This window comes from Zosterops lateralis (genome assembly GCF_965231275.1).
Source record: "Zosterops lateralis genome assembly, chromosome: 4".
Lineage (NCBI taxonomy): Eukaryota > Metazoa > Chordata > Aves > Passeriformes > Zosteropidae > Zosterops > Zosterops lateralis.
Window position 1 is genome coordinate 28,912,251 of NC_139765.1, and position 23,700 is coordinate 28,935,950.

General features: G+C 42.2%; 2 protein-coding genes across 3 annotated transcripts; one reads left to right on the plus strand and one right to left on the minus strand.

Moving 5' to 3' along the window:
• Positions 1-1,121: 1,121 nt before the first annotated feature.
• On the plus strand, positions 1,122-12,346 carry HAL (histidine ammonia-lyase). The gene is made up of 20 exons (XM_083860471.1): positions 1,122-1,431; positions 1,866-1,926; positions 2,094-2,121; positions 2,418-2,492; positions 2,591-2,663; positions 2,744-2,810; positions 2,993-3,030; positions 3,115-3,240; positions 3,508-3,647; positions 5,129-5,176; positions 5,762-5,909; positions 5,994-6,089; positions 6,205-6,263; positions 7,046-7,126; positions 7,735-7,800; positions 7,898-8,063; positions 10,163-10,297; positions 10,871-10,979; positions 11,073-11,142; positions 11,565-12,346. The coding sequence occupies exons 1-20, from the start codon at positions 1,185-1,187 to the stop codon at positions 11,712-11,714; spliced, it is 1,983 nt and encodes a 660-aa protein (XP_083716597.1). The 5' UTR covers positions 1,122-1,184; the 3' UTR covers positions 11,715-12,346.
• Positions 12,347-14,165: 1,819 nt separating this feature from the next.
• AMDHD1 (amidohydrolase domain containing 1) lies at positions 14,166-23,271 on the minus strand (the record flags this gene model as incomplete). Of its 2 annotated transcripts, none has more annotated exons than XM_083859710.1 (9): positions 14,166-14,489; positions 14,868-15,028; positions 15,423-15,516; positions 16,352-16,476; positions 17,429-17,654; positions 20,300-20,577; positions 21,172-21,236; positions 22,501-22,607; positions 23,129-23,271. In XM_083859710.1, 9 exons carry the CDS (start codon positions 23,269-23,271, stop codon positions 14,375-14,377), a joined length of 1,314 nt encoding a protein of 437 aa, XP_083715836.1. In that variant the 3' UTR covers positions 14,166-14,374. The 2 variants fall into 2 exon arrangements, with proteins under 2 accessions (XP_083715836.1, XP_083715837.1); XM_083859711.1 differs by lacking the exon at positions 23,129-23,271 and adding an exon at positions 22,689-22,791.
• Positions 23,272-23,700: the final 429 nt, after the last annotated feature.

Below are 23,700 nucleotides of genomic sequence, written 5' to 3' on the forward strand. Positions count from 1 at the left end.
ATGCCTTATGTCACTAGTTTTGGGATAACTTGCATTTTGTTGTAAAAGCCCATGTATCATATACAGTGCTTTGGCAGTTAGAGTTCCTGCTGCCAGATAATCCTGGTTTCTTGCTGTCAGTCAGAAAAAAGAAAATTGTGTCAGGCATGGCTTTTCTAGCATGGTCCTAGTAGCTCTGCTGGGACAGTGTCTCCCAACAATGGATCCCAAGTTAACATTCCCTACAATAATTAAACCCTAGGTAGTCCCTTTGTTTAGGAACACTAGTGTGGGAAGCATGGACTATGAGTGATGTTACCATTTTGCCTTTAAAACTAGAGGTATTTTCAGTTCTGTGTGTACATGGTTATTGATAAACGTTTTGTTGGCACCATCTCAACAGCTATCTCCACATTGTTTCCTCTTTGCATCTTCTGCCTGCAAAGGAAGTATGACACAGCAGCACCAGGCTTGAGAGTGTACAGCTGTGGCCTAGTATTTGTTGATACCTGTCCTAGTAACATCTTCCAGAGCAAAGGGGAAAGGTTGTAGAAATTAATTAATCTTTTACCTACATTTACCTTTTACAATTATGTTTTCAAACTTGAGCATGGGACTGATTAAAGCAAACTTGCTGCCTCTACTACCTGCTTTAATCCTGCTCTGGATAGAGTTGTAAAAATATAATGCAATCTTCTTTCAGTCCTAGCAGCCATGAGCAACCCATGTTCCCAAGATGCGTCTCTTGCCTCTCAGCCCTGTCCCTCATGGAGGTTTTTATTAGTGTGATTTACTGCTGGGTGATAGCTGTTAATTCTTGTTAAACCCTTACATTTTTAGAACAGTAGCACTGCAGCTTAGTCCGATTTATCTATTCCTGGTATATAAGCGTCAGATCCTGGTTTTTCATTTCTATATTCCTGATGTGATCTTTGGAATAAAATTCCTGTGGCAACAGCTGGGGGGTGTGCTTTTCTGTGAAAAGGGTGTGTTCCTGGGGTTTGGTTTGATTGGATGAAGTCAACCAAACACATTGATCTCATTTATTTACAAAGGTGAGGATTTTGAGGGTGGGTTTTTGCCTCTATCCAATTGCAGTGCTGGGCTCTAGATAGGCACAGCTCTTCAGGCCATCACACAGTAAATGTGAGGCTGCTGCACGCTGCAGCCCTTCCTGGTCAAGGAACAATTTTTGGAGAGAAAGCATGCCGAGGTACACGGTGCACGTCCGAGGAGAGTGGCTGGCAGTGCCGTGCCTAAACTCCACAAACACCATTCAGTGGCTGGGAAAGGAAGCTGTGAGGCGGTACATGAAAAACAAACCTGACAATGGGGGATTTGCCTCAGTGGAAGAAGTAAGGTTTTACATGCGAAGGTGCAAGGGACTTGGCCTGCTGGATCTTGATGATACTGTGGGGGACGCTCTAGAAGACAATGAATTTGTTGAAGTTGGTAAGCAAAGCCTTAAGCATTGCATTGTAGAGTGGCTGTGTTGTCATCTGAGTCAGAAAACTGTGGCTTTATCTAGATTCATCTAAAATTGCACCTGAGAGATTGTCTACAGTTTTTATGGAAAAATGCCCAATAATTTAAGAATATTTAATTTTTAGGAGCAGAACTACATAAAAGTTAGAAGGTACAGGATTCTATATACGTCTTCTGTATCTGCTGTTATATATAGTGTAAGCTGTTCTGCCTTAGCCTTGGGAATACCTTAAATAAATACATACTTCCTTGTTATTTTCCCAGAAGCATGCAGTAATCTGAGGTATATTCAGGGCTTATAACTGGAAATTAGAATTCTTATTGCTGTGAATTGTGATAAATAAATTGTGTGAAGAATGCAATTTGATCCTGTATGTGTTTATTCTGCGTATTTCTTCTAGTTATAGAAGGAGATATAATGTCTCCAGATTTCATACCATCTCAGCCAGAAGGAGTTCATTTGTATCCTTTTTGAGTGCTTTGTGAAGTTTTTACAATTACAGACATAATTTTCTAGATTGCCTGTGATTTTTAGAACTCCTTCATTCTTAAAACACATTGCCAGCTGTAATTAAGTGGTCACTGCATACGAAATCCTGTCTGCCCTTTTTCCTTTACAAAACATTCAGATACAGCAAATATCGAGAACCAGAACAGGTAGGAATCACCAGTGATTTTTCTACTCAGTAAAAAATCCTGCTATTCACCAGAAAATGCTGATAGTTCAGCCAGCACAGCATTCACAAAAGCAGGGGCTATTAGATTGGCTGGGTCTAGGAAATTAAACTACAATGTGCTTGTTATGTTTTTGTTAGCTGGGTTCCTGTCTTATGAATAAGCATGAAGAAACTTCCTGTCATTGCTGAGTTTTGACTATTTTTTTATTTATACTGATTATTAAGCAATTTTGTATGTATCTATATCCCAAACTAAAAGGTGGTTCTTTGGTGTAGTACATTTCTTTAGATGGCAACAGCTTAACAACGGAGAACTTGGTTGATTTAGGAAAAGGACTCTACAAGATAAAGGTAAAAACTTTGAATAAATGCAGCTAAAATTTACGTGTTTATCTTTCTATGCCTAAATAATGACAAATAAGCTAATATTTAAACTACTTATGTTTTAGCTCACACCTGAAGCTGAAGCTAAAGTCAAACAATCACGAGAAGTGATTGAAAGGATTGTAAAGGAACAGACAGGTAAATATTTTTGCTTCTAACTATTATTTAGAAGACTTCATCAGGTCCCCTCCTTAACCAGCACTGTACATTTCTTGCAGTTGTTTATGGAATCACCACGGGTTTTGGAAAGTTTGCCAGGACTGTCATCCCAAACAGTAATCTGAGGTATGTTGTGTGTGCAGCCTTCCCCGTCTGTTTTTTTTCAGGAAAGGAAGAACAGAGAGCCATTTCACCCGATAGGTGGGGTTAAATGAGAGAGCTGGTTCAGGAATTTCTTCTGGTTTGTGCAAAATAAAATCTGATGAGACTTTTTTTTAAGGTTTAATGTATTTTTTTTTTTTCTGTAGGGAGCTTCAAGTGAACTTGGTTCGTTCACATTCTGCAGGTAATAAGTGATTGCTTGGTGTTTCCCTTTTCTGCCCTTGTTGGTAGTGGGTGAGTAACTGAGAGGGTTCTGTTACTGTTTCAGGTGTGGGGAAACCTTTGACCCCAGAGAGAACTCGCATGCTGTTGGCATTGAGAATCAATGTCCTAGCCAAAGGATACAGTGGAATATCTCTAGAAACCCTCGAGCAAGTTATTGAAGTGTTTAATGGTAAAAAGATGTTTAAAGAAAATCTTCCTTTCCCTTTTTTTCCCCTTTTAACTCTTTTGTTAAAGAGCGTAGCTCAGTGGGTCAAGCTGCAGATGTTAGTCTTTCAACCTGGTAGTTGTGAGAGATCAGGACTAGAGCTGCAATGAAAATAGTCCTGTTGGTGCCATTGTCCATGATTGTAGGCTGTTACTGTCACCACACTTACAAGCTGGCTTCTTTGTTTTCCAAGGGAAGGCTCTAAAAGGAGTGATTTTTGTTTCTTTCTAGCATCCTGCCTTCCTTATATCCCAGAGAAAGGGACAGTTGGAGCCAGCGGAGACTTGGCCCCTCTCTCTCATCTTGCTCTGGGATTAATTGGAGAAGGAAAGATGTGGTCCCCGAAGAGTGGCTGGGCTGATGCCAAATATGTAAGATTCATGCAGCTGATAGTTGTTTGTTTTTTTTTTCTGCTTGCTGACTCATTTTTCAAATTGCATGTAGCTTTGAGAGAAAGAAAGCTTTTGCTCAGATTAATAACATGTAAAATCTTTGGATTTTCTCTACCAGTTTGAATTGGGACTAGGTTGCCTTTAGCTACTCAGCCTCTAATTTGAGGAATGTGGATCCATGCAGTATGCAAAACTGGCCCACATGTCCCTGGAGCAGACATAAATAAGCAGCATGTTATTGAGCCCTAAAGAAATATCATGCTGTAGTACTGCTATACAAGATACCACAGTGAATCATTTATGAACTGGAGAAAGAGACAGGATCTGATACCAACTACAAAAGGATTATTACTGTATCTTCAGCTCCATGAGCATCAATGCTTTTCTAAAAAATCCAAGATCACCTCTCAAATGCTGAGAGTACCTGGAGATTCACTGGAGGCAAGATCTTCGCAGTAAAATCTGCTGATTTTATACTGGCTTTAAGTAAATACACAGGTTTGGATATTTTATTTTTGATAGATTAACCAGGGTAACAAGGAGCCTATATATCATTCTCCTTCACAAGATGGAAATGTTACAATGGAATTAGTTTTTAATCCATTGTTATTCTGCTACTAACACATCAACAAATTGATCTTGTGTTAAGTATCTCTAAGTCCAGCCCCTCCAAAGTCTTTCATGGCAATTTGTTCTGCTACACCTATAACTCCTATCTATGAATATTTAAATACCAGATTGAATACTCATTCGTGGGTTGATAGGTGTGCATCACTAGAGACGGGAGAAGGAATGAGAACTACATAGGGAGAGGAGGAAGGAGGAAATGGACCAGTGTGTCCTGGACCTTCAAGACCAGAAGTTATAGTTGTACACTTCTGAGATGCATTACCTCTTCCATTGGACAGGATGAGAGGATTAAGTGAGAAATAGGTTATGCTCTTTCTCCATTTCCTGCAAGAGCTGTTGCCCTATAGAATAGACATGTACAGAATAAACTGGATTGGACTCCTCCTGTCACTAGATTTTCTATAGAAAGGATTAGGGATCATTTAAAAAGGAATAATTTATGCCAAGCCAAAATGCTATGAGGCAGGGTGTAAGCAGAACTGCCTTCCCAAGAGGTTTCCAACCTTCTTTCCTATTGCCTTCTCCCATCATCTAGAACACAGTAGATGTTAATGGGCTATGACAGTGGCATATATCTTGCTTCAGTGCTCCTGCTACCTTCTTGTATTGGCAGTAGGAAATGAAGCGCTAGTTTGGAAGCTCTTTATTTAGCCCAGCAGAAAAAGATATGTTATATGTTTGTGATATAAAGCTCTTTTTCTCCCATCACTTAAAAAATATGTTAATATTTCTGTTCACAGAAACCTTTAAGTTTTAGTGACTTAGAATTGTGACTTTAATGACTGAAAAGTATTTTTCATTAATTGCGTTGGCATTTAACTCCTTCACAGGTCCTGGAAGCCCATGGACTGAAACCAATTACCTTGAAACCAAAAGAGGTAATAAAGTATAATGATGCCGGCTGATGAAAACAAGCATAGTCAATCATTATTTGCTTTATATGTACAGTAAAAGCATTACATGAATTAATAATAATTTTAAATCAAGCTTCAGAAGGATAATGATGAAGTGTTGTCAGGAGTGGGATTCACCACTCCTAGTGTTACCCTACTTGACTTGAAGTGTCAGACCCAAGCTTGGTGTTCAGATTGGCTCTGTGGTCAGTGGAGACAGACAGGCCTCCTCAGAAAGTACTTTATGCCATCCTGAAGCAGCTAAGAGGCACCTTCAAGGTGCCTATCTGCCCTTTGGCCATAACAGGAGGTCAGATGACTGACTTGAAGCAGTTAGTATCTGACTTGCTTGGAACTACTGGTGCTCCAAGGCTGTCTGCAGTGACTTAATGGGGTCATGACCATTGACACTTTATTTAGCAAAGATGCACATTCAAGTTGTGCATTTTATGATTTCAGGATGGTTCAAAAATCTAGGCAAAGAGAAGGAGAATTATCACAGATATGGGGAATTGTCACAGCGTGGAATAGCTGCAATGAATTTGCTTAACATCTGCTCTCCCTTTAAAGGGTCTGGCCCTCATCAACGGGACACAAATGATCACCTCACTGGGATGTGAGGCGGTTGAAAGAGCCGGGGCTATAGCGAGGCAAGCTGACATCATTGCTGCCCTTACACTCGAAGTCCTGAAGGGTACAACGAGGGCCTTTGACACTGGTGGGTACTGGGCCCTGCCTGTCTATTTGCTTAACATCTCCTGACAAGAGAGGCAAAGCCTGACAGTCTAACTTGTCTTACTAGATATCCATGCAGTGCGCCCGCATCGAGGGCAGGCTGAGGTGGCCTTTCGATTCAGGTCCCTTCTAGATTCTGACCACCATCCATCAGAAATAGCAGGTGAACAATCTTAACCTTCCCCCTCTCAGGTTACCAGGACAGGCTGGGTCCTTCAACAGGACATAATGCTTTTGTGTAAGCAATATTTGGGTTTTGCCCTCCTTATGTCTTCTAGAGAGCCATAGATTCTGTGACCGAGTTCAGGACGCATACACAATGCGCTGCTGCCCTCAGGTAAAGTTTGACTTTTAGATCCTTCCATCACAATAGATAAATGATAGTGAAATTTCCACCTCAGCAAGACAGTCAGTTATGTGCTGTCTGACACTGTTAGAGGAAGTGGCTTTATTTTGCTGCTTCTTCGCTTCACAGTAGGGTTAATGGAGACATGTGATTTGTTGATCACATGCTTGTACACATCGGGCAGCATCGAACAAAACTGTGTCCAGATCTGGAAGAGGCCAGGGGTCGGAAGCAGAAGGAAGGTGCTGGTTTCCATGCTTGCAGATTTTGTAGGGATTTTCTTCTGCATTGGTGTTAATAACATGAACTGGATGTTTCCAAAAGCCAAGAGAGTGTGGTGTCTCAGACATATTGGAAGAGCTCAATCCTATGTGTTTTAACAAGAGCCAAGCTATTAAATCAGTGGAATTAATGGAAGTTAATTAATTAATAAGAGATTTTGTTTTCTGTGAGTCTTTGTAAGGCTACTTCTTCCCTCATAACACTTCTGCCACTGAGTAAATACTTTCCATTCAGGTAAACCAACCCAAATAAGTAAAAAATACCATATTCAGATTACTCTTTTGGCAAAACCGCCACAATAATAGTAAATACCATCTTTCAAGTGTCTAGGATTGGCAGTGATGCTGATGATGTTAAAAGCAAATCCAAGACCATTCCATCTGTGAACGTTGAGTGGGATATGGGGAAAGAAGGTCCCTGCAGCTCAGTCAGCATCCTGAAGGTGAACTAAGTGCAGACACTGAGCTCAGGCACTAATGTCTTTGTTCTAGGTCCATGGAATTGTAAATGATACAATTGCTTTTGTGAAGGACGTAATAACAACGGAAATCAACAGTGCCACGGACAACCCTGTATCTTTTGGATTATTTTATTCCTATATAAAATTCGGCTTGGCCTTTTTCATTCTTTTCTTCTGTATAATTACTCGCACAGGGGGCAAAAAGTCATAACTGGCTTTGGTCAATACTTGCCATTGTTTGCAACAGCAACCTCTCTTCATTTCTCTATGATTGCATTGAAGGATTTCTATCAGCACGGTAATGCAAGGCTGTGTTTCTGTCAGCACTGTAATGATGCTGTACATAGCATATCAATTGCTGATAAGCATTATTGTTTCTAATCTGTCCAAAATTGTAACTGTCATAGAGAGAATCTATCAAGGAACCGAAAATCTATGCTAAGATCTGAACAGATGAGGGGTTTTTGCACCCTCTATCAAAGTCCTGCCTTTATGTAGCTTCTTTGAAAAAAATACAGGTCAAAATTGTACCTACAAATTTGAAGAACTGAGATTACGTCTTCATTTCCTGAAAAGTGGAAGTGTGGATGCAATATAATGTGCTTGCAAATAAGAGTCTATTGGCACAAACGCTCCTTTGGTTAAGATACTCCAATTGCTGGCAGATATCACTCATGTAAACAGAATTTCATTCATGTGGGCCTTAACTTCTCCTTCAAGATGGTGTTTGCTGAAAGAGAAGAGACCATTTCTGGAGGAAATTTTCATGGTGAATATCCTGCAAAGGTAATTCAGCATTTGAAGAAAGGAAAAAAAAAAATCTGTTGGTGTTTTTTTTCTTGTTTGTTTTTGTCATCTGGTGTGATGAGATCTTCTTTTGTAGGCTCTGGACTATTTAGCAATTGGTGTGCATGAACTCGCTGCAATTAGTGAAAGAAGAATTGAGAGGCTCTGCAACCCCTCACTCAGTGAACTGCCTGCATTTTTAGTCACTGAAGGAGGTCTGAACTCAGGCTTCATGATTGCACACTGCACAGCAGCTGCCCTGGGTGAGTGCTTGAGCAATACCATAGAGAGAGCAAGTTAGAAAGACTGATGTTTTTCAAGACAGATGTAATCTAATAGTGGACACAAAGGTATCTGGCTCCTGTTTTCTGTCTCTTCTCCCATGTGTTCTGTGCTGTCTTGTAAAGCATGAGTGTTGGGTGCAGCTGCAATTATTTCAGTTCAAGCTTCCTTATTCTGCACTGACCCTTGGGCATGTTCAGTGCTTTGAGCAAATTCTTAGTGAACTTTGTTGGGAAGGCTTGTCTCAAAGGTGGCCTGATGCCCTCAGTACTGGGTCATTTGACAGCCTGGTCTGCACATCAGTATCACATCCCACAGTCCTCAGAAGACTGGAGTTCACAGGGCTGGCTATTGGGGGAGCACACTGAAATTAAACAGCAATTCAGTTCTTCCTCTAGAACTCATGGCTAAGCCAACAAGAAGCCTGCTGCCTGCTGGGATACTACAGTCCATAGATTCAGGGAAGCATGAGCCAATATAAGGATAAACTTGCTATGAGAAACAAGTAAATTTTAAAAGTTACAAACAAACACAGGAACAGAGGATATCAGATAAGTATGTAGATAAACATTCTGCAGAAAAACAAGTGAATTAACTAAATCTGTGTGCTAAAGGAACCCCACCTAGAAGCTGGTTTGGGAAGTGGGTCTGGAAAGGAGCTGAAATGCTCATTCCCTTGTTTAAGGGCTGGAACCTTCATCTTTTAGCTGGGGAGAGTTTAGGATAGCTCCAGGCCTCAGCTGGTTGCATGGCTTCAGGTTTCACTGCACACTTCTGCAATCTGGAGTGACAGATTCTGGGATGTTTGTGATTTCTGCTGTGGGGAATGAAAATTACAGCCCTGCCTCTGCTGACACTAGAAGTCCATGGGTCAAAGTAATCTCATCCTGATCAAAACAACCAGGATTTTATCTGAACTGAAGTTTGACTTCCTTTTATTTTTCTTAACATTTTTTTAATCACCAATATTTTTCAAATCACTCTGCCAGTTTCTGGGTTATTTGTGTACCAGCTAATGTTTTTCATTCCCAGGGTTAGTAGATAAATCTGGAAAAGATTTGCATATATTTTGCAACACCACTGGATGTGTCTGTCTGCCCCTGCTCCAGCAGCTCTGTCCCTGCCAGACTGAGCTGTTTGCAGTGGTCACATGCAGCTTCTCTGGGACCTGCTGTCACCTGCCTGAATGTGCCAGCTGGGCTCTGGTCCTAGACTGTCACTCCAGCCTATTTGCAATTGGTGTCACCACCTCTCTGTTGCTCCTGTTGCTTTTCTGAAGCCACTAATTTGGCAAGGGCATTACACAGCATCCTGCTGGGCTTCAAAAAGAAAAGGCCGAGTGCAGCCAGAATACTGTGAATGCAGACTTCATTTTTTCTCTTTTAAAGAGCAATTCTTAACCTCAGATTGTCACCTAAGGCCTCTCCTGCAGTCATATGCCTGTTGCCTTTGGATGCAGCATGAGAACTTACTCCAGACCTTGCACCTGGCTTTCAAAGGTGGAGTGTGTCACCTCAGGGACACGGGCAGCCTTGTAGTGATGTGAGGGAGGGAGAGGGTTTGTATTTCATTCCCCCATCTTTTTAGAGGAAGTTCTGCAAGTGCCTCAGCTGCAATGAGCAGACCAGATGCTGATCTCTAGCTGTATTCTTTAAAGCAGGGGACGAGTGACATTCGTGACCAAAACCAGAGGGAGCCAATGCTCTCTACAGAGAGTTGCCCTAGAACAACAGGCAGCATCAGGCTTGTGTTTCAGTTATGCTGTCTGCTCTTCTTCTTCAGTTTCCTCCAGGCCTTTGGGCCACAGCAACTCAAACTGGAGATGAGGGAGTGAAGAGTGAGCCATCGTTCCATATTTGCTTAATATTTGCATCTAAAGTCTGCTGTTGGCTACTGTTTTCAGAGGCAATGGTAGTTTTCAAGGTGGTTATTACAAATTACTAAGTCCAGGTAAAATACTGATGCAACCTCAAAAAAGGAGCAGTAGTTGGACCCAAGGTACTCTTATCTCCATGTTGTCCATTGCTTCTGCTGTCTCATGCCTATTCTGCCCTACATTCATTGTGCTGGTTTTTTGCAGTGTCTGAGAACAAAGCCTTGTGCCACCCTTCTTCTGTGGATTCTCTCTCAACCAGTGCTGCTACAGAGGATCACGTGTCCATGGGAGGATGGGCGGCAAGAAAAGCTTTGAGAGTTATTGAACATGTGGAACAAGGTAAAATTAAAATTCTGATTTCCAAACAGACCTTGAATCATGACAATGAGAAGCTAATACCAATAATGATCAGGTGTGAGGTAGGCAGGTACAATGCAAACTTCTCCAGACAGACGACTCTCTTCCAAAGTGCTGTCATTTTACTGGTGTTTTCGTGTGGGGTCTGGCAAGCCTCAAAGAGAGAACTTTTATTTTTAGCTCAGGCTCCTCTTTTCTCAGCGCTAAAATTTTTTCTGATTTATGATGGTCATTAATTTGAGTATTCAAGTTACCCTGGAAAAGGTTCCCAGGGATTTAAGACTCTGGTGACCAGGAGTTCCTGGTACACTTGAAAGGTATGTACAACAGAGCACCCAAAATTTCCTTGCTGAAATGCTGGATACTGGCCCAGCACCATCCATGAAACGATCCTGCCACTGGGCTGGCTCTCTGGGGGATGTGGATCCACTGGTTTTTCACATTGCCTGAACCATATGATATTAGTGAGAACAAAGGCCAGGGATAGCTCTACACAGAAAACCTCACCTTGAGCTGTACCTGCCAAACATCCCTTTGGCTGTTCTGGTTTCCCAGTTCTGGCTATTGAGCTGCTCGCTGCCTGCCAGGGCATTGAATTCCTACGCCCTCTGAGAACGACAACCCCATTGGAGAAGGTCTACGACCTTGTGCGTTCCGTGGTGAGGTAAGATCAGATAAACACTTTCCCCAGAGGTTGTCTGCCTGTAGAGCAGCTGCTGGCAGTGGGGGTTAATGTTTGCCCAATGTCTCTTTACAGGCCCTGGATAAAGGATCGCTTCATGGCCCCAGACATTGAAGCAGCTCACAGGCTGCTCGTGGAGCAGAAGGCAAGTGCTGGCTTTTGGCTTGTGCATAGGATTGTCTAGAACCCTTTTCCTTTGTCCATGCCAGCTGCTGGTTTTTCTGCCCAATCCACTTCATGGTCAGGTGGTTTTGTAGCAAGTGGCAGTGACTCTCTCCCAACTATTGCACACAGAGCATTAGCCTGGTAACAAGACAAGACAAAGTATTTTTGCCTTGAATCCTTTCACCTTGTCCCCTTGGAGCTGTATTCCTTCCCATCCCTTGTCAACTCCTTCCACGTGTTCTTCCCTAAGCCTTGCTCTATCTGCCTCTCTGGTTCTGCTTCTCCCATACAGTATGTCCCACCCAGTAACTTTTCTTCAGCATTTCCTGAATGCATGCAATGATGTCTTAGCTGACCTTTTTTTTCCCTCTGACTCTGCTGTTCCACATTCTTGTTTTGCAGGTTTGGGAAGTGGCTAAACCTTACATTGAGAAGTACAGGAGGGAACACATCCCTGAATCAAGACCCATTTCACCTACAGCTTTCTCCCTGGGATCGCTGAGAATGAGCACAGATGATTGTCATGACCACGGGCATCAGAATGAACTTTAAGAGTTTTGATCCTTGGGAGAGAGCAGGTCCTTTCCAGAACCTTACCTGAGCATGGCTGTTCTACTCAAACTCAATGTGGTTCTCCAGGTGACCTAGAGGACCTGACTGTTTAGCTCAAAAGCACAAATAGATGGTAAAGAAAAGTCTCACTGCTTTCCTCATGTGTAAAAGACAACTTTGTCATCATAGTGTGGTTTTGACTGAATTTCATGAATTCGGAATACAAATCATTCAGACTCCTGCTGAAATCAGTATTGGTTTTGTCAACTTTTCATTTGTTTTTTCTTCATCTGTGCCAATGATACCAAAGAGCCCAAGTTTGATATTCTTACCATTCTTCTCCCCCTTTGGGTAACTGCTGTGATCCCTTTCATTTTGCCACAAGCAAGATTATCTTTACACTTCATTCTTCTCTCTTTTGCAGATCATATGTGAGATACAGGCTCTTGTATAACAGGAGCATTTTTAGAGCAGGTGCTTCACAAATCAGAAGAGCTGTGTGCATAGGAATGTGCTATGGAGACCATTCCTCCAGAACAAATATATCATATTCTGGTGATGGACTACATTTAATGCAGCTTTCCAAGAGCTATGGGCTCACACCTGCAATCAATAAACTAAGGGTTCACATATGGCTGTAGCAATCTGTTTTCCTGTCACGTGTGTGATGATGAAAATATAAAGCAAAAGTTTAATTTGGAATAAGTAGGACAGGTGACACAGGGGCCAGAGGAGGCATAGGACTAGTGAATGTGAACCAGTGCTGAGGCAACAGCACCAACACCTACACTCCCATGGCTCACCAAGTCTCTGCCTGTCCCCATAGATGGGATCATGAGTGAGGGTGCTCTCTATCACAACACTGACCTCTGGCACAGGCTTTATTTTGCAAGGCAAGAGTCAGGACATGGATTTCACCTCATGGTGCAGTGATGACATGGCAGTACTGATCTGGCTGAGAGGCATTCAGCACAAGTTGAAAGCCTGCCCAGGCTACTGGCTATGCTGCATGGGACAGCCAAAGCACCAGTGTGGGGCTGCCTTTGAGTGTCTGACACCTGCCAGGTTAAATGTGCCCTGAGGAGAGGGCTCATGCCTGCTGGCAACCTAGCAGGTTGCCAAATGCCTTGGGCATTCAAAGAAGAGATTCTGAGCCTTGCTTCCCATTCACCTCTATTTTTGGCTGCCTGGGACCAAGGGATCCCTAGCACACACTGCAGCACTCAGGTTTTGCACTGTGCCTGTGCAGAGCTGAGAGGCACCACTCTGCCTGCACCCTGCGTTTAAGAAATGCCTGTACTCCTTCCCTGATGGCCTTCTCAAATCCCTGTATAAACATTATTTATGAAGGCTGTCTTGGGCAGAATGGACTGTGCAATCACATGAGATTGTTGAGATGTTCTTGAGATGTTCTTTCAAGCTTTATAAAAACAAAGTTCCACATCCACATCTGGTACAACATCTGCTTGCAGGAAAACACACCAGGTGGCAGAAATGCTATTATATTGTTTTAAAAACTGACTTAGTTGGCTAGTCTGGATCAAATAGAGCATGAAGAAAGATACTGCAGGGGATGGGTTGCAGATTTTGGGTGTTAATAGATGTGCCCAAGGCTCAGGGAGATCAGAAGGTCATAATAATGCTCATACATGTTTGTGATGGCTTTCAAATATCTCTTAATAAGAATGAGACCATTGTCCTTCCTCAATGGTCTGGTTCACTAAAGCACTCTGCTCTGTATCACTGGTTAAGTCACTTGCTTATATCAATAATTATTTTTGTTGTGAAGTTCTTCATTATTGTCAGGTGCAATTTTATGAGTTCATCTTCAGAAAGTAAATCCCTTTTGCTTTTGCAGCCACCATGCCACCATCCATTTGGAAATTTGAAGAAAATACTTAGTCCATGGGTATTCAGAGACCCTCCTACCCCAGACCCTCTGCTTAAATATTGCAAAAGCTTAAATTCTCCAGAGATCTATCATCCTTTTTTCTACATACTGCATTCCAAAATGATGTTTCAAGCTGTGAGGAGAAAAAACAGTAGCTGAAAGATAAATGAAAGAGTGCTTTAAAAAAATTAGGCTCCTAAGTTTCAACACAGCTTTGAGGAAAAGTTATCATACTTAACACAATCATATTCAAACTTCCACAAACAAATATGTCTCATGTTATTTCAGATTCAGCCTAGAATAAATAAAATCAGGTCTTTTCTGGAACATCTGTATGACACCGCATGTGACCTTCTCCCAACACAGCCAAGGGCCATCCCAAATGTGCATCCCTGAGCCCCTGGCCCTCTGTCACAGGTTATTTAATCACACTCCCCAGTAAATTTTACCTGGATCCAAACTCTGTTTATTCATTGCTAGGTTTTTTGGGTTATTTTCAAATATAATAATATTATGAATTAATTGTACAGGAAAACATTTTTGGAAACTGTCTTATTTAAGATGGATACAATTGGAAATTATTTTATTGTGCAGGAGAGAATAACAATGGACATGGAGATGCACCAAAAGGTTAATGCTTGGTAAGATTTATTTGAATAAGAGTAACGTGAGCAGGCATTTACCGGTAAATACAAATCTGCTTTGTCTGTTGCTTTGGAAAACTCCATGCTAATTTGATTTTAGTAGCTTACTAAAATACTGCCTTTTCTCAGTAACTGCTCATTGTCTCACACCTCTCATTTTCATAGATGACTTTTCCTTTAACTATAACATAGTTGATCAATGCTTCATGTCCACCAAACTGGTAAATCAAGTGCTCCCACCTAAAAAGACAAGATGTTTAAGAATATATAAACTTGCATAAGAGCAGATCACATGCCCAGCATATCTGGCAATTTTATAAGATTTGCTTGAAAATGGGAAAACACTATTCCATGTCTACATGAAGTTGTCTCTTGCTGCATGAATACAGTGAGTCTATCAGTAGAGAATTTGTTCCACAAAATAAACACATATTATCTCTAGGTAATTTGTAATTAGGCATGGATTACTTGTATAGCAGCCTCAAAAGTCTTAGGCTTTACTTACCACTGGAGTAATTAAGGAAAATGAAACTGGGTCTGAAAAGCTACCAGTGTCCCTTTATTCAGTGAAGATAACTAAGGTTAAAGCACATTTCAAATGCTAATGGAAGAACAAACCTTGATGAATTTATGATAAGAAGATCCCCCTGTTTGCCGACCTCCAAGGAGCCATGTGTGTCTGATTTGCCCAGAGCATAAGCTGCATTAATGGTGGCAGCTGCCAGTGCTTCATTCATTGACATCTTCATGTTTACACAGGCCAGATGCATCACCATAGGCTAGTAGGCAAGGAAGGAGACAATGGGAGTTACCAGGAACACAAAGCTGTTTATGCTTCAAATCCCTAAGCACTCTCCTTCCTTGCACAACAGAAGGAGTTGTTTTGTACAACACAAATTTTGCCAAACCCAAAATGAGAATTCTAAAATCAGTAGCTTTGAGAGCATTTTGAATAGGCCTTTCAGCGCATATGAAGGTTGGAACCCATTCTAGTTTCAAGAATTTCTGGCAAAAACTACCAATACACACAAACAAACAAAGGCAGCTGTCTGCATGGGACATGCAGCTCTCCTTGTGCACTTGAAACCAGTTTGAAGTGTGCAAGACCTATACACAAGTTATACAAGTAAGAAATTGCATAATTCTATGGTTTCAGAATTAGGATTATCTTACCATTGAAAAACAGTATGCATTAGGATTAAAGTCACTGCCAAGAGCAACTATAACACCTTCTTCCAACATTTTTCTAGCTTGAGGTTGTTTCAGTCTAGTGGGAAAAATAAACTTATCAGTACAATTTGCTTAGTTATCATACAATGATTTACTCTGTTTGGCTACATTCATGTATTCAGTTACACTGATCCTTATGGAGAAGAAAGCCCAAATTCTCCCCTTGCATCCCTACCTATCACCCTATGGACAACATAAATGGGAAGTGTGAGCCACAGCTTTTGCAGTAACAGCATGTGGCAGGAGCCAGTGTCAACCATCAGGCACCAGACCACTGAAATTCTAGTATTTATTCAGACCTCAGCCGCTTAAGAATTTACAAGATGAAAATCTTCATTTCCGAAAAAAACTAATTTTCTAGTTCTTACAGCTTCAAAGACAGGCTCCAAAATAGGAGCAGTGGCACATGCAATGCAATAGCTCCTTCCCAATTTTTGAGTCTTTGAGTTTACTCTGCATAAATTAGAGATCTTTTCACTTAGCAATTACAATGCAAAAGATGTTTTCAATAACTTCAATATCTGGAATAGCCATTTCAAAATTGTTCAGCCCCCAGATTAATCTGTGTAGATGTTTGCAGGGTGAGCACTTGGAAATACACTCTCTAGGAAGTTTTAGCCATAGCTGCTGTAAAGCCACTCTGAATCTATCGTGAGACTTCTCAGTAATCTCACAGATTTTTGAGGATTTCCAGCAGAAATAAGACATAAGGAGGGAGGCTCATGAAGTTCTCTGTACATGTGATTACCTCCACTGACCCAGACTGACCCTTAAGGCATAGATACACACTTATACTTTTAGATTAAAAGACCCTCAAACCACACACATGGATTTGCAGTTACAGAAGTTTCCCCTCTACATAGTGACCTTACCTTAGCATGTAGGCTGTTGTTGGCAGAAGAACAGCAGCACACTTAGCTCTTGCCATTGCCACAATACCTTCATCAGTAACTTCTTCCAGGTGGCTGATGGCCCGGGCTCCTAGTTCAGCTCCAAGCTAAGTAAATTTTCAAGCAAATTACTCACTATTCTCAATTAGTTCAGTTAAAAATTTTCTTTCTAAACAACTGAAAGAGACAATTCATTATTAATGCAAAATATACCATTAGATAAATAGTAAAGAATGCTTGAAAGAATGATCAGAATACAGAAACAAAATATTTGTTAATTTACTGCAAGAAAAGTTGATCACTTTATCCACCCACAGAGCAGATGCACACCTTCAGTGGTGTTTTTAACAGCCTAGCACACAAACTGTGTGAGAGCCATGGATGAAAGCATTATCAACTCCTGTTGATAAAGGATCCATCCAGAAAATAGTTCACAAAACTAAATGCTGCCTTCAATGGGGAAGTCAAATAGGCTTTTATGATCAACCAGGTTTTGGGGGGTTTTTGGGGTTTTTTTAATATACAGCTTGGGCAGACCCTACAGGAAGGAAGCAATATTTAAATGATGGTGAAACATGGTGTCAAAGGGACTTGCTTTATCAAGATATTTGGGAATCTACTCCTGACTAAACCATCTCTCTGAGTGTGCTCAGACATACTGATATCTGAGAAATGAGACCACTGAGTGTGCTCACTGCAATTTGACTTCTTGCTTCTAAGAGGACATTTAACAAAAAAATATTTTTCAAGTTGAGTAGAAACCATGTTTTTGTCCTTTTTGGGTATGGATGTGGATATCCACCTTCCCAATCTGTATCCCATGAGGAAGATAAGCAAAGTCAATGTTTGATTAGCCAGTGCACGTTAGTCCCAGAGGTCAAGGCTTCCTCCCATGTCCTTAACTCCAAAGCTGCACATGGACTGCTCTTCCTGGCATCTGTTTCTATCAGATGTCTATTTCATAAAGTCTTAGAAAAGACAACCTCAGTTTTCAAAACTGCAAATCTTTCACAGATTGGGCTCTCACATGAGCAAAAACGCATGTTAGGAAAGATGTACCTCAGCAGATTTCATCGGATGGAGTTCATCACCATGGAAGTTAATCTGTAACCCTATATCTTTTCCAGCTTGAAGTATTCTCCTTGTAGATTCCAGATCAAAGACTCCCTTCTCACAGAACACATCTATATTGTTAACATGTATTTCACCACTTAGTTTGAGTTCTTTCAGTTTAGGAAGGTGGTGATTGATAATGTCATCTGTGGCTTCAGTAGCAGTTTTCCCTCTAATGAAAAGAAAATGTTACAGAGCCATATGAGTAACATCCTCGAGGTCTGGCACACACTCAAGCCATACATGCAATTACTGGATTACTTAGGAAATGATGTAAATATGAATCCCTCAAAAAACCTTCAAATTAAAAAATTAGGCCCCACTGTAATTCATGTACTCTCCAACATGAGTTACTTTCCATTCAAAGAATATTAGATTGTATTACTGAATGTTTTTAATAAGGTTGGCATCTTGGATGCTAACAAAGATACGGGATACTTTAAAACCAAATTTTTCTGCTTTCCTATTCATATATTCTGACCTCTTTATATTGTATTCTAAAATATAACTATTAAAATATGTAAATGAGCATTTAAATATGTTAAATGGTATTCATACAATATTGTTATGCAAGTATCAAAGCTCAAAAGGGATATGCAGTATAAGACATTATTTTTAATTTACCTCTCCTCCTTTGATATCAGAGTGATGGGCAGATAACTGTTTCTAATCAGAGAAGCTCTTCAAGAATTGATTTGCCAAAGTCAGAATATTTTATGAATTCTCTATTACATAAAGATAACCCAGAAGAGATCACTAAACACCTTAGAACTAGCAAATAATCCCAAAATATTCAGCTGAGTTAGCATTTTACAATTTTAATACCTAAGACCAAGGGATGTACAGCTAAATGCCTGAGAATCTGAATGTTCATTTCAGGCACTGTAAGGCACGCAGACACTGGCACTATGGAGTACCACACATGGCTGAGTGGGGAGCCATGCAATGACAATAAATTCAAGAAGCCAAATTCTGTCTGAATTTATGAACAAGGTTATAAAGTAGACCCCTTCTTCCATTCCCTTCTCACTGAAACAGTCATTGGAGTTGCTCACCCTCTGACTATGCCAAGGCTTCTCCCTTTCTCATTCTACTCAGCAGCCCTTGGAGGAATTTGGGCTGAAAGATTAGGGCCAGAGCCAAGAAAAAACAGAGGGAAACACTAACAAATGCTTTCACTTTTTGAGGGATATAACAACCCAAAATGCAAAACAAAACTGCTGTTGTTTCAATGCAGAAAATTTCTACTCAGGAAAACACTGAAAATCTCTTGATAAAGTTGAAAATGGCCCAATAATCACTTGCCAATAAAAAATAATAATGATTTTTAAAAATCAGACATTCCCCAAATCGTGAGTTTGATTCAAAATGATGACTGAGGGGACCAAGGAAGAACTGCAGATTTCCTCATGGTCAAAATGAAAACCCAAGCCAGAGTCTAAGTTTGAGGAGTAGCATAAAATTCAAGCAAAATAGTCCAGACACAAACATTTGATTGAAAAAAGAGAAGATTTGAAAAGACCCAAACTGGAAAACACAGATAACCCAGTATTTCCTTCAGGAAATTTCCTTAAATCCCCAACTACCTTTTCTCCTTACTTAAAATACAGTATCCTTACTACTACTACATTTTTCATGCTTGATGTGTATCAGTGGGGAACAAAGTGTGCAGAGAATGAGAAGGCACACCTGTCTTTCCAACACATCAGAGTATGTTTGAAAAACACTGGACTTTATTTAATTGGTTTATAGAAATGCTCAAAGCATTTTGGTGGGAAAGACTATCAGGATTTTGACTGAGATCCTGCAAAGGCTTTTAAGGGGAGGGAGAAAGGAAGGACTAAGAAATACATATATAGTTTAGGGTGAAAGGTCAATTTTGTTTTACCATTAAGTCCTCTAAATTGTAGTTGATGCCTTCAGCTGATTTTAGTTACTTTATTCTTAACCATCTTCCAGTTACTGAAGATGATACAGGATTCATTTTCCATAGTTAGACTGACCAAAGATAATTTACCATCCTGCTCCAAATACACAAGAATTAGATTGAAAAAAAATATTTCTGGGTCATGTTTTCTTGAATGTTAGAAAAGGTTGGGGTTTTTTTTTTTGAAGTATGCTTTTTTCTCTTTTAATGAACATCTCTTGAATATTGCAACATAATAAGCCTGCCTCCATCTCACATGCCTTCTCTTGCAGCAGCCTACCACTTAGTATGTCAAAATATCTAGCTAAAACTCTTAATTAATTCCTTCATACACTGAAATCTGGTAACATAAAGATGTTACTTTCATCATAGCAAAATAAAAACCAGCAGTGAGGAAGGACTTCTATGGTATGTCTACTTGAGCCATCAGAATAATTGTTTAAACACACCTCAATCTTCATCTCATAAGATGTATGCAAATCTTCATTGCATGGAAACATAATTAAACTTTGTTTATTGAGCTATATAAAGATTAAATCTGGCATTTTTGTTGTTATTTGGCCAAAATAAAATCTCATGGCAGAGACCAAGCTTGAAGGACAGCAGCAGATGCAAGCAGGTGAACTTTCTGTACAGGAAGCCCTCTAATCTGTGTTATGTTCAGTGTGAGCACCAGCTGCAGGCAGGGGTTCTGTGCTAAGCCTATGCTGGCATTTAGAAGTCACTAAATAATGCTGCCCTGCCCTCCTTCAAATTAAAATTTAGGAGAGCTTCCTATAAATATTGGCTGTTGTTTTTCAAGTACATTGTATTTTAGGAGTGAGGCAGAAGAAAGCAATTTTCAGTGCAAAGCAGCAGTACTTAACAAGAGAAGAGTCAAGTCCCATTACTTGGGCACAGCGTGAGCTCCACAGTACGTTGAGGAAATGCCAATATCCATGGATCTCTTAGCACGTTCGATCACCCTGAGCATTTTGAGCTCAGTTTCCAAGTTTAAGCCATATCCACTCTTGCACTCCACCAGTGTGGATCCTGCCCTGAGCATGCGGCCAAGGCGGTGCTGGAGGGAGGTGAACAGCTCCTCCTCCGTGGCCTTCCGAGTGTGCTCCACAGTAAAATGGATTCCTCCCCCTGCCTGGTGGATCTCCATATAGGATGCACCTGCCAGCTTGGGTTAAAGAGAAGAAAACAAAAACCACCCCCCACAATTAGCCATGAACAGTGCATTTTCCACCCAAGAGATACTGGAAAGTGCCTTGAGGTCTCTTTGGAGTGAGAGAGACAAAGGGAGGAGAAAAAAATTCCCCATTAATTCTTCCTCCCTCCCCCTTTTCTTCTCTCTCCCTTCCACTTAAGTGAAGAAATGGTGTAAGAAGTGGCATAAAGAGAATTACTCTCAAGATTTGCTTTCCCCCTAGTCCAAGGGGAAAACTGATCTCTAGCTAAAATTCATTTATGTGGAGAAGAAAAGGGAAGGAAAAAAACCAAGACTCAGATGATAATAGAAGGCAACACTCCTGTATTCCTTCAATTAATGCAAAAATATATCAAGGGTGGCTGCAAGGAATGCAGGTACACTCCTCTCTCAGCCAATCAGAATTCAAAAATCATCCCTCCTCCCTCAGGTAGATTATCTGACAGAAATTATGTATTTTTCTATAAAAGAAAGATGAGCGTCACTAGGAAGTAGAAACAGTTATACGTTAAAAGAAAAAAAAAAAAAGAGGAAGAAAAATCCATCTGTGTAATTTTATGCTGTTACCTTCATTGCAAACTCATGAACCCTATCACCAGCCCACACTGGATGTGTATGTGCATCTACCAGGCCTAAAGAAAACAAAGTAAATGTATATTTGAGTTACTTCACTGTGTAAGAGGAAAGATTATGAACATGCAAGCAAATTAAATAGACAGCAGAAGCTCCTCTAAAAAGTTTCTATTGGTTAGAGAAAAATAAAAATCCAACAAACCAAATATCTAGGATTTTCTTCAGAGGCTATTAATTTTCTTTCATTTTTTTTTTAGGTCTGACACCTTATGCAAAATGTCTCCAGGTAAATGCATCAGCTGCTGAGTTTGTCATGTTATTCTGATAAAGTTTTCAAACTGTGGAAGAAAGGATAAATAGCAAACTTTGAAAGAGTTCATTAGACTTTAAACCTGTATTTTTTAAAAAAGCTAAACTGCTTAGGCTGGCCTTAACACACTAGACTTCCTCTGGCAACACTTACTACAGTGGGAGCCTCTTCTACAAGCTCTGACACTGACACTGCTGAATGGCAAGGCCACTGTTAAGAGAAACATAGGTCTGACAGCCCATGTACTAACACCACTTGGATAGTTTAACATGCAATAGACTTGCCCATCTTTTGGGGATTTTTTTATCAGGCAAAGTTGCAGAATACGTGACTTAAAATCCCTCTTTCATCCAAACAGCTGCAGGCAGGATGGACAAACTGAGCTCTGTGGCTGAATGGCTGATGGGCTGAGAGAGAACAGAGAAGAGCAGTGAATCTGAAAAGTCACTCTGTGGGTCAGCTACATTCCTCTTGTGATCTGTGATATGGAGGAACAGATCCAAAGACAAAACAAGAGGAGACAGAGCTCCAGCATGAAGCCCAAAAGAACCCTTGAATATCTCCAGCAAGGGAGACTCCACTAGCTCTCTGGGCAGCCTATTCCAGTGTTCACTCACCTGTGCAGTAAAGAAGTTCTTCCTTGTTCAGGGGGAACTTCTTATGCATCAGCTCCCATCCATTGCCTCTTGTCCTATTGCTTGGGACCACTGAGAGGAGCCTGGATCTCTGGGCACCCCCCACTTCAGATAGTTGCAGACATTGATGAGGCCCCCTTTCAGTCGTCTCTTCTTGAGGCTGAACATACCTCTCCTCACAAGTGAGATGCTCCAAACCCTTCATAATCTTTGTACCCTACACTGGACCCACTCCAGCACGTCCATGTCTCTGTTGTACTGTGGAGCCCAGGACTGGACACTCCAGATGTGGCCTCACCAGGACTGAACAGAGTAACAGGATCACCTCCCTTGACCTGTTGGCAGTGCTGTTCCTTTGTATCATAAACATACACCTACCTGGTAACACGCACTTCCCAGAGCAGTCAATTATCCTTTCAAACGTTGCTTCTGAAAACTGCCTGCGGATAACATCTGCCTGGCCCACGGCTTTGATACAGCCATCCCTGCAAACACAGACAGTGAGCTCAGAACGCGTGAGCCTCAAGTGCCCAACAACAGAGCTCCTGGAACGACGGGGGCAGGACCTTCGGCAGGACCGAAGATGCCCGTGTGGAGGTGGTTTGCTCATTGCACAGATGCGCAGCAAACACCGGGGTAATGCCGTGCCTTTCAAGCTGTTTGCCATAACGCTTGTGCTCTGCTCAGATCCCTCTGTGCATGACGCCTCGGTACCGTTCCGCTCTAGTTCCCGCCAGGTGAGGCTGTTTCCCGCCGTGGCTCGGCGGGCAGGCAGCACGGCCCCAGCGGGTGTCCATGGCAGGGCACCTGTCCCCTGGCTCAGCTCACACCGCCACCGCTGCACCGGACCGCGCCCCGCGCCCGGGCAGCCACAGGGATCGGCCTCCTTAGGACTGTTCTCCCAGCGGACCCTGAGGATGGGAACCCTGGCCTGCGCTCGGGGGATGCCTCCCACCCCTGCCCTGGTACCCCCGGCCCTGTTCCGGCCCTGCCCGCCCGCACTCACAGCCCCACCACCAGGCTGCCGGCCCGCAGCACGGCCAGGCTCCCGGGCCCGTCCCGCCGCAGGAACGGCTCCCGCCGCCCGCACACCAGCACCAGCTGCTCCGCGTTCTCCAGCAGCAGCCGGTGCCGCTGCCGCCCCGCCATGGCCCGGCACAGAGTGTCCCCTCGGCTCAAAGTCCCCGGGGGCGCGGCCCAGCGCCCCTCCCGCCCCCGCCTGCCCCGCCCGGCCCGGCCCGGTGTGTCCCGGCTTTGTGCAGCCCGCCCCGGGCGCGGGGGCCGGCCTGGATCCGGTCCGGGATAACGGGACAGCATCCCTGCAGCGCGCTGCTTCCCAACCAGCTCCGGAGCACGAGCTAGCTAGTTTGCTAGCTGAGGCTTCCCGGAGCTCTCGGTCCTCACAGCACCACCTGGAGATCTCCCTTTGCCAATAGGAGCCTCTGATTTGGCAGCGTTTCTTTGCCCCCTGTCCCCTCCCCGGCGTCCATCACCTCTCAGCATCCATCACTTTCCCTGCTCCAACCGCCGTGTCCGCACGGCAGCGACAGCCCCGAGGGACCACAGCGCCTCCCGCCG

What these genes read in the sequence shown, in the direction of transcription:
- HAL (XM_083860471.1), top strand. Translation starts at nt 1,185, where the DNA reads ATGCCGAGGTACACGGTGCACGTCCGAGGAGAGTGGCTGGCAGTGCCG. An exon ending in CCATCCATCAGAAATAGCAG is followed by an intron (nt 6,090 to 6,204) that starts GTGAACAATCTT and finishes TATGTCTTCTAG; the next exon opens with AGAGCCATAGATTCTGTGAC. An exon ending in CAATGCGCTGCTGCCCTCAG is followed by an intron (nt 6,264 to 7,045) that starts GTAAAGTTTGAC and finishes TCTTTGTTCTAG; the next exon opens with GTCCATGGAATTGTAAATGA.